Source organism: Neophocaena asiaeorientalis, unplaced genomic scaffold, assembly GCF_003031525.2.
Source record: "Neophocaena asiaeorientalis asiaeorientalis breed wild unplaced genomic scaffold, Neophocaena_asiaeorientalis_V1.1 scaffold5, whole genome shotgun sequence".
In the NCBI taxonomy this organism is placed as follows: Eukaryota; Metazoa; Chordata; class Mammalia; order Artiodactyla; family Phocoenidae; genus Neophocaena; species Neophocaena asiaeorientalis.
This window is the reverse complement of record NW_020174698.1, coordinates 6,420,251-6,430,735: the sequence shown is the minus strand read 5'-3', so window position 1 is coordinate 6,430,735 and position 10,485 is coordinate 6,420,251. Positions and strand designations below refer to the sequence as shown.

At 39.8% G+C, this 10,485-nt stretch overlaps 1 protein-coding gene across 1 annotated transcript in view; it reads right to left on the bottom strand.

Annotated features, from left to right (window-relative positions):
- Positions 1-1,239: 1,239 nt before the first annotated feature.
- The window catches only part of SAMD3 (sterile alpha motif domain containing 3), a 45,174-nt gene continuing 35,928 nt past the window's right edge, over positions 1,240-10,485 (bottom strand). Inside the window, exons 7-10 of the mRNA XM_024759115.1 lie at positions 8,870-9,070; positions 2,354-2,525; positions 1,756-1,838; positions 1,240-1,524 (exon numbers count right to left, since the gene is read on the bottom strand). Coding sequence (XP_024614883.1) covers positions 1,240-1,524; positions 1,756-1,838; positions 2,354-2,525; positions 8,870-9,070 — 741 coding nt within the window. The remainder of the gene's footprint in view (positions 1,525-1,755; positions 1,839-2,353; positions 2,526-8,869; positions 9,071-10,485) is intronic.

Below are 10,485 nucleotides of genomic sequence, written 5' to 3'. Positions count from 1 at the left end.
ATGTACCGAATTGTTATTGCCTGTCCATTCTCATGTAAGTAGCGAATAGTCATTGCAGAGGTGGGCAGCTGATCTTTCATTTTCTTTTATCTCACTGACTTAAGCGTTTTAATGAACAGTTAGAAAGATATTAGAATTTTGCAGTATTTCTAGAGACGTGCTATAAAAATATTTCTTCAATAATTCATATGAGCCCTTATTAAACTTCAAAGAACATTTTATTTGATGAAGTAACCCAGGAAATGTCCATCGCATTGTGGTGCAATAGTAGCACACTTAAATTCTTCAGTCTCTAAACCCACCAGTTCTGTCAAAACTAATGTTGAGATTGTGATGATGACAAGGGGCACCTTAAAACTAATGTTGGATGAATTACAACATGGGGCTTTGGGCTGGGTGAGGCACCAGGACTAGGGCTCCTGAGAGAGGCTGGAGAGCCAGTCTAGGAAGGGTCCTAACCTGGAAGCTAGAAGCTGAGGCCCAAGTGGTGCTGGGAGTGAAAAGCAAGATCCTTATCATAGATCAAAACAAGCCCAAGGGGCAACCAGGGCAGATGAGGTCAAGGTGAAGGAAAACTAGAAACCGTGTGGGGAGACAAGAACCAGGCACATCACTGTATCTCAAGGCAGGGAAGCAGAGAAAGATGAAGACGGGTCACAGATGATCAAAACCTGTGCCGGCGAGATTGGCCAGAAATGAGACCTCAGGAATGAAGCAGCCCGGGTTCTCCACAGGTATGAATGAAGAAAACCAAAACACCCCCCAGGGCAGGTCAGCTGAGGGAAAGAAGAACTGGGGAGTGTGAGCATCTTCTTAAAATGCTCAAAATGTTGCCAAGCAATGTTCAGCCCAGAGGCAGAACCACAGGCCACAAGTGTGCAGCTCCTGGACATTAAGTCTATCAAAAGTAGGCACGCTGACTTAAGTGCAAGGTCATATCCTAATCTGAAGGATTTAAGAAAATGTGAAGCGTAGTGTCTTTTAAAACCTAATGCACCCTTGAAAGTGTTAACTTGGACTGGAATTGCTTAGAACTCAAAATAAACATCTCTTTAAGTAGTATTTTATTACAGAATTTCAAGAAAGAAAGTATCGAAGTGTAAAGATAGAAGGCATTGATATTCATTCAAATCCTAGAGACAAGATGATTTTCTAATACCTACCTCTACTAAATCAAAACAATCTTTAATAGTTTCAGCCATCCCAGAGATCAATTCTGATAAAATATTTGGCATGCTATTAAGTGACTGGGTGTTGAAATCCTACTTCCTTTTCCTTTTCTTTCACAGAAGGAAAATACGGACTGTGCGTATCAAAAATCAGTGTCTCTAGGAAGTTGAGGGTTTGGGACAGTCTTCTTGGACACTCGATCCCAAATACATGGAAGGCAGCTATGAGAGTGGCCAAGGCTGTAATACAGTCATCCACCTTTGTGAGTCTCTCTTTTTCTAAATACAAAGAAAATTCACAGACATCCATGTTGAAAGGGTTCTTAACTTCTAACACGGGTGTGGACACTTGCACCTGAAAAAAAAAAGATTACAGTAGTCACCACCCCATGACGTGTAAACTAGCTAAATAATACAAGATGCCTCAATCTAACCATGATATTACAATGTATGAGCTTTTTGCAATTTAGCATTATTTGTAAATATGACAAAACATAACTTCAAAATAGGCCACCATCCTGCTTCAAATAAATAATCATATAAAGATATGAAATCTCAAACCAGTGATCACTGAAATACCGCATACCTTCTCATTCACAATGACAAAAAGGCTGGGATCCTCCCCGAAAACATCTGGTAGGAGTAAACAGGTGGCTGTCATCTTCATATCTGTCAAAGCAAACAGGCTCACAGTCCAAGTAAAAATAAGCTCTTACCAATTGTTGTAAGTAAAGCCAGTATCAAAACATGTGGATTATTTTTTGTTACCTTCTACAGAGAACAAACTAGCCTTCTTAGATCAGTGTTTCCCTACCATTTTTTAAACCAACATCCCCTTCTAATAAACATTCAAGATCTCCTGTTCTACCCTCCAGATCACTGCCAGGAGAAGATAAGAGTTCTGTGTACTCTCTGTCCCTCAGCCAGGGTGATTTCATTGTACTCTACCTTGTGGCTTGTAAATTACCTTGTGTATGAAATTAACAGGTTACTAGTTTCCTAAATATAATTTTACAATATCAAGTGTACTTTTAAAATCTACACCTCAACTCCTCCTAGTTGAGAAATTCTTTTTTCTTTCCCACATGTTGTTTCACTGAATTCTACAAAGCATGGCTTTCCTAATTATCCTGAATTACACAGATAACTGAGACCAGATCACCCTATCCCTTAGGTTTACTAACGTTTCAACATGTCTTCATCTGTATGCTGTTTCATTTTTTCTTGCAATGCAATATTGATTGGATTGTCCACCAAAGAAAAAGAAGCCAGTATATTTTCTGAATAGAATTCCAAAATGTGCCTTGTTTTCTTATAAATATCTGTTCTTGTAAGAAGTTGGAATTCTCTGAACAGCTGAAAAAAGAAAAAGATCACAAGAAAAGCTAATGTATAGAATGTAAGGAAGTAAGTTACTCTTTAGAATTATATTAAGCTCTGAATGTTAGTTTATATACTAGATATTTGATTAGCTTTAGTGGAGAAGTATAAAGACTTAGGACGGAGGAGGAGAAAAGAATGAAAGCCTGAAGTGAACTGTCAGATTTCAGGAAGCAAACCTTGAAAAATTCCTGACCATGGTATCCTAAAGGGAAAAGAGCTTTAGAAACTCTGTAAGATGAGACAGAAATAAAGGGTGAAAACCAAAATGAGTCTAGGAGATCTGACTACAAGGTGAAAGCAAAAACAGTTTACCTGTGTGGAAACCCCTTTGCTCAAAACCACCTTTTCTTGCCACTGCCTAAGTTCTTCCCTGCGGAGAAGTCCACCACCACTGTCCGCCTCCCAACTTTTCTGACAGAGTGCCATTATAAGACTGTTCATCACCCACACTAGTAGGAATTATGTAATTATCACTTTCCTTAAAACACTATAAGGAACAGTTATATACTACCCATCATTTCCTGAGTATCTTGGTGGATCCTAAATTGCCCAAAGATTAGGTCCAAAAGTTAAGTTATTGGAAAACTGGCATTCACATTCTCATAAAGACATAGCGGCTCTGCTATCAGGCAACACTCAGTGGACGACTAATTTAGATTAATACCCTACAAAGAACCTCTCTCAGCAGGGAGATGTGAAGTGAGGCATGAGGAAGGTAAATATTGTCCACTTTCCTGGGCGCACAGCTCAGGAATTTTTTTTAACCTTTTTCAAAAAAAATTAATCTCAGGTTGACCTTAAAGTTGCAGAAAGAGTAAACAGAGCTCGCAACTTCCCCCAAGGCTAACCCCTCTGATCCATTTGAAAGTACGCTGTAGATATGATGCCCTCTTACCCCTTAATTATTCGTTGCATATTATTATTCCTTGTACTTAGCTAGAAGTACAAGGATGCTCTCCTATATGACTACAGCATAACCATCAAAATCAGGAAAATCGAATCCATTCAAACTTGCCAGTTGTTGCAGTCATGCTCTTTATAAATCCAGAACATAATCCAGGAACACGTGAGATTTAGATATCATGTTTCTTTAGTCTCCTTCAATCTGAAGCAGCATCTTGGTTTTCTTAAATTCCCTGACATTTTTGAAAAGTAGAGGCCAATTACTTAGCAGAGCACCCTTCATTCTAGGTTTGTATGTTTCTTCATGAGTTATGAATTATGGCAAGAATGCTGGCACCCCTCCATCAGAAGGTGTTAACTGGTGCCATTTTTGAAGATACTAACTTATCACTCAGTGAAGATGGAATCTGACGGGTTAATTAATATGTTATTAATTAAGATATAGTTGTAAGTGTTTTAAGGGGGGTTTCCCTTGAGTTGATGTAAATATATTGTTTTTCCTGTCGTTCAGCCGTAAGATTTCACATCCACCAATGATTCTTGCCTGAATCAAGTATTACTGTTGAATATGATAGTTGCCAAATAGTGATTTTCTAATTCCATAATTCTTTCTAAATTTATTGGCTTTCTACTCTACGCTGTAGCTTTCTCTTCTCCTACATTAATTTATTCATTTATTTGTATCACTACAGAATAATAAACCCCTCTTTACTCAAATGATCATAACTCTAATCCTTTCATTATTTATATTAATGCTCAGATTGTCCAGACTCGGCCAGTAGGAGTTGACCCCTGAATCCTCTTGACATAGCCTCTTGGTCTTTGAGCGCTTCCTTAGTTTCTGGCACTACACAATATTTCAGGCTCATCTCGTATTTTTTCTGCCTCAGCCTTGGAGTCAGCTATTTCTCCAAAAGCCCCGGGTTCCTTTTAATGGAGAATGATATTTAAAAACTAAGATTTCAGCCCTTGATGTGTTCACTGCTTCACTGGTGTTCTAGGATTTCTTACAGAACAAAGCTAGGAAATACATATTTGTGTATACATGCACACATACAGACATACATCTATCTGTTTAAATATCTATATATACGTATTAAAAACCATGAGTTCACACTGATACCTTCAATTCCAACCCAGCAACACAGGCCTTATTCCAACCTCCCTGCTTCCCATACATCCTCTCTCAACAGCGAAAACCTGGCTCCCATTATCCCCTATGTACTGATATTTACTTATTCGCCCAAATCTTCCCCAAACATCATGTAGCCAGACCCCCAGCCACGAATGGTCAGTCACAGAATGGCCAACCCAATATTTACTTATTTGCTCAAATCTTCCCCAAACCTCATGTGGCCAAACCCCCAGTCGTGAATGGTCAGTCACAGAATAGCCCCTCTCTCTACAACCCCAGGTTTTGTCCCAAAGGTTATTAACCTTAATCATTTTTCCTTTTCTATTCAGATTGGATCATTTCTATCTTCAAGTTCACAGACCCTCAGTTTGCATTTCCCAATAAGCATTTCCCTATCCAATGATGTTTTCATTTCAGATAAATGTTCTTTTCAGTTCTGAATTTCAATTTGGTTCTTTTAAAATGTATCTTCCATTCTCTGCTAAGATGCCCCGCAGTGATGCTGCATGGAATTCACTGGTTTTACCGTGTTCCCACCATCCTGAAGCAGCTGGCTTGATAGAGCGGTGAAACGGCCTTTTGAAGACTTCGTTACAGCACCAGTTAGGTAGCAGTTCCTTGTAGGGCTGGGGAAAGGTTCTCCAGGAGCTGTATATGCGCTGAGTCAGAGCCCAATATATGGTGCTGTTTCTCTCGTAGCCAGAATTCACAGGTCCAGGTATCCAGGGATGGACAATGGAGCGGCACCACTCACTATTACCCCTAGTGACCACTAGTAGGGAGTCTGGATTAAACTGTGTTCCTTTCAAGGGTGTTAAATTTTGTTGTGGCAGGCAATTAAATTTCTGGTTGATCCTTCTGGTTCTGTCAGACTTAATCTTATTGTTTGAATGAGTTTATTTCGGTTTATTTTGGTTTTTGTCCTTAGTTCTAGTCAATGGCCCCAACTCAAATCTAGGACATAAAAGTATGGACTTTCTGGAGTCTCAGATGGATGCCCAAGACTCTCAGCAAGGTCTTTCCACTCTGACTGTGCCGGAATTCTTATTTTTCAACACCGTGTCGCCTCTGCTTTCAGGTTGCCGTCCTGTGGCAGCCCCTCTTCGCAGCTTTGTGGGGTCTTGTCCTGTGCAGTCCAGCTCTCAGCCAAAGACCTCTGGGGGATCCCTCCATGGACTTCTGCCCTCCATCTTTCCTCTAGTACCTTCTCTCGCAAATACCAGCTACTTCATCATTCCCAAACTCCCACCTCTAACTGTTCAACTCTGTGAGACCACCCTTCTGCTTGGCTTTCACCTTTTTGTGCCATGATCTAGAAAGTAACCCCAAGGAAGAAAACTGAGGCACATCCTGTATGTTCCCCTTTAATCAAGATCAGAGTCCTACGGATACAGAGAACAAACTAGTGGTTGCCAGAGGGAAGGGGATGGGGAATGGGTGAAATACATGAAGGGGACCAAGAGGTAAAAAATTACTAGTTATAAAATAAATAAGTCACAGGGATGTAAGGTACAACACAGGAAATATAGTCAATATAATTGTAATAACTTTCTATGATGCTTAATCTATAAAAATATCGAATCACTATGTTGTACACCTGAAACTAACATAATGTTGTAAGTCAACTATAATTCAATTAACTTATTAAAAATAATCAATTTATAAAACAAACAAAAAAAAGAGCAGAGTCCTGCGATACCTACTCTCCAATGCCTGGAAGCAGTTGCCTCATAGATATTTTTCCCAGTTTTATCCATGTTAATGATGGGAAGGTAGGTCCAGGACCAGTTTCTCCATCATGGCCAAAAACAAAACTCAGATTCTCTTGTTTTCCTTTGAAACTTTTTATTAGCTGGTGATTCTCAGGCACTTCACTTAAGTTTTAAACAATGATTGTTGAAATAGTTTCTCAGTAATATGAAAACTATAGCATTTCAAAGGATTTACTGGAAATTTGAGGAATTATTTAAATTTGTGTTTGGTATTTTCCCCTCTTCAACTTTTCTTTCTTGTCTTGTGCCACATCCACTAGGTCCCAGTAACAAATTCCTAGTTGATAATATTCTACTCTCATGAAGTACATTTTAAAAGTTTAAATTTTTAAATTTTCTGTTGAGAGAAAGTTTTTTGAGAGGAGGACGTTGATGAGTACAGGTGGTAATTGAGGGTCCTGGGACCAGCTTCTCACACTGGCTGCTGCTCTTCAACCAGCCTGCGTCCACAAGCTCCCTAAGCGCCAAGTGTTTTCACACTGGTAGTAGAAACAAGCAGGTGATGGGGGAGGTCTGAAGCAGAGGCAGCTGTCCTACTATAGGGATTGTTTGTTAACGACCTTGTAAGCAAGGTCAAACTTGCTTTTATTTTCAGAAGCGCCACAAGGATATTATGAATTGTTAATCCCAGCTAGCTACCCAAGGCTGAGTTAGGGACGTACTTCCTGAAGAAGCCTAAAATGTTTAATCCTTTTTTTTTTACAACAATAAATAGGGCAACTTTATTCAGTAAGTACAGCCATTACCAAAACTATACCCCAATCCACATTTTGAATATAAAGGGTGAAATACCTGAGGGAATAGGAAGAAAAGACTTACAGATGCCACAATGGGAGACTTAAAGCAGGAGAGACACAGTCTTAGGTCTGAAATGTCTCTACTCTTCATTAGAGCTATAATGAACCCCAGATTTACTATCAATTATAGTTCTTTGAGAGGCCACTGAACCATAGCTCATCTGGTTTAACCACTAAAACTTTGTAGGCTGCAGTCCAGTGAAAACCTCAAAGGTTGCAACATCAGTGACCAGAGCAGCCTTACCAACCACTGTTGTAAGTGGGGAATGGGGAAAATACATGAAGGGGACCAAGAGTCCCCTTGGTTTGTGTCCCCACCAAATGTTTGTGTCCCCCACCAAATTCATATGTTGAAACCTAGCAGTGTGATGGTATTAGGTGATGAGGTCTTTGGGAGGTGCTTAGGTCATGAGGGCAGAGTCCTCATAAATGGGGTTAGTGCCCTTATACAAAAGCCCCCAGAGAGCTAGCTTGCCCTTCAGCCATATGAAGTTACAGCTAAGAAGCACCATCCATGAACCAGAAAGTGGACTCTCACCAGACACTAAATCTGAAGGTACCTTGATCTTGAACTTCCCCGACTCCAGAACTGGGAGAAATAAATTTCAATTGTTTATAAGCTACTCAGTCAATGGTATTTTTGTTTACAGCAGCTAGATTGGACTAAGACACCAACCATCTACTAACTCATCCAGCATTCAAAAAAATCAATACTTCATTTGTATTTTACACACAGTACTCTGCTAGGCACTTTGGGAACTACTACAATGTTCAGAACATGCTCCTTACATTTAAAGACTTTATAGGCTATCAGTTTAACAGTTTTTCGCTTTAAAAGTATATTTTGTACGTGTGTCAATCTGGCATACTCTTCTAACAGCTAGAGGCTACTGTATATTACTGTTCCTAGCAACCCAAAGATTAAGGAGAAAGCAAGCAATAAATAAGGTAGGGTTGCTGAGAAAAAATTAAATAAAATAATCCATGTAAATAAAGCCCTGAGAACATAGCTGCTATGTAGCAAACACTCAGATGTTTGCTATAGACATTATTATTAAAATAAAGCATGTAGGCAAATGCTTATTTCAGTTTCTTTTGGAAGAAGAAAAGCCTGTAAAACTTTTCATTTCCAGTTTGGTTGACTGCACCTACAGAATTCCTCCATGAAATGTATTCTCAGATAAAAACACTGAAGAGTCTTTCATTATATACTACAGCCAAAATTACACTAAAATTGTAACAGGACCCTTTAATGTCCACCTTAAATAAACTAAATGGCAGGGTGTCTGATTTACCCATAAACTTTGTATATTTTAAGACCACTTTATGAAATGATTTGGGATCATAAAGGAAATAGATTTTGAGTGATGTTGCATGCTAACAGTTATCTCATAAACTATCTTGTCTAAATGCATGCAAAGGGAAAATGTTGCTCACTGTCAAAATACCCCGAAGTAGTGGTGCCCCTGCCTCCACAATGTGTCCCGTGATGGAGAACTCTTCAAAGCTGAAGGCAGCCAGTGTGTGTTATCAGAAAATGATTCCAGAAATTTCTTCCAAATGGTCCTAGTCGTACCCCTTGGGCCTCGCGCGCTCTCCTGAGATTCGTAAGCACCATCTTGCCGCATAGTCCTGCTACCACTCCAAGAGGAAAGAGACAAAAATCAGTTTGGACATTATAATCAGACTATTATAAGCAAATAAAAATACCTGATAGGGGCACTTCAGGAAAGGAAACATTTTAAGAATGTCCTTGAGAGGTGTCCTGCTGCCCATCAACTTTCTCCTTATTTCCAAAGTCCGGCTCATCCTCTCATCAATCTCACGCCAGTCCTTTTCTGTTTTCACATATTCTTGCTGGAACCAGTTAATATGTTCATCTACATCATAATCTAAACCAACAGCTTCCTCCTACAAAATATTTTCAAAATATTAATATGTTTCAAGTGGCAGTTTAATGCTTCATGAAAACCTGAATTGTGGGCTGTTATGACACACTCAACGATTCACTCATGTGGTGAGCACTACTATGTAGCATTATGCTTGGCTTTGAATGTGGTTAACAAATGTCTTTGATGCTGTGAACAAATCAAAGAGTTAATTACTGACTCTGGAATTAGAATCTGTTCTCTTTTTTAAAATTTTTATTTATTCATTTATTTAATTTTTGGCTGCATTGGGTCTTTGCTGCTGCACACGGGTTTTCTCTAGTTGCTGAGAGCAGGGGCTACTCTTTGTTGCGGTGGGTGGGCTTCTCATTGCGGTGGCTTCTCTTGCTGCGGACCACTGGCTTCTACGTGCACGGGCTTCAGTAGTTGTGGCACACGGGCTTCAGCAGTTGTGGCTCGCGAGCTCTAGAGCGCAGGCTCAGTAGTTGTGGTGCACGGGCTTAGTTGCTCCGCGGCATGTGGGATCTTCCCAGACCAGGGCTCGAACCCGTGTCCCCTGCATTGGCAGGTGGATTCTTAACCACTGCACCACCAGGGAAGTCCCATAATCTGTTCTCTTGACAGATCTAAGAGTTATTTCATTTCCTACATACCTTTTTACGTGGAAACCTAGATTACCCAGGATGTTCACACTGAATAGAAATGTCATTTATTCCTATGCATTTAAATTTTAGAAGACAAAATATTAAGCAGAGATAAAAGGTTTTAAATTAAGTTTCTGTTATTGTTATTGCTTGTATTTTTCCTTCTTAAATGCTTTTTTAGGGCTGCAGTACCATGCCATATAATCCAAATTCAAAATAATTATGGTGGGTATTTTGTGATGCTGAATCATGAAGCTGTCAATTATATTCGCTATGCATTTGGGTACACTGGATGGGGTGGGGTGGCTGAAAGTACCTCACATATTCTCATTAAAAATCTAAGGTAGGGACTCCCCTGGTGGCACAGTCGCACCTACTGCCCACGAGCCACAACTACTGAAGCCCGTGCACCTAGAGCCCGTGCTCCACAACAAGAGAAGCCACCGCAATGAGAAGCCCATGCACGCAATGAAGAGTAGCCCCAGCTCACCGCGGCTAGAGAAAGCCCACGTGCAGCAAGACCCAATGCAGCCAAAAATAAATAAATAAATAAATGTATTTTTTTAAAAAAATCTAAGATAATCAACAGGCTTTGAGAAGACAAGAAAATAATCTTTCTAGAAAAGTTAGTTGAGCGGACATTTGGCTGAACTACACTTGAATCAACAAGTTGACAAACTGTCTAGCTGACCAGAATGTGAGCAGATGTTACCTGTAAAAGATGGAAAAATGGTAAAGAGCCTAAAAGGCTCCTATATCAAGCCTTTTACAAGCATTTTAGGAAAGCGTCAGG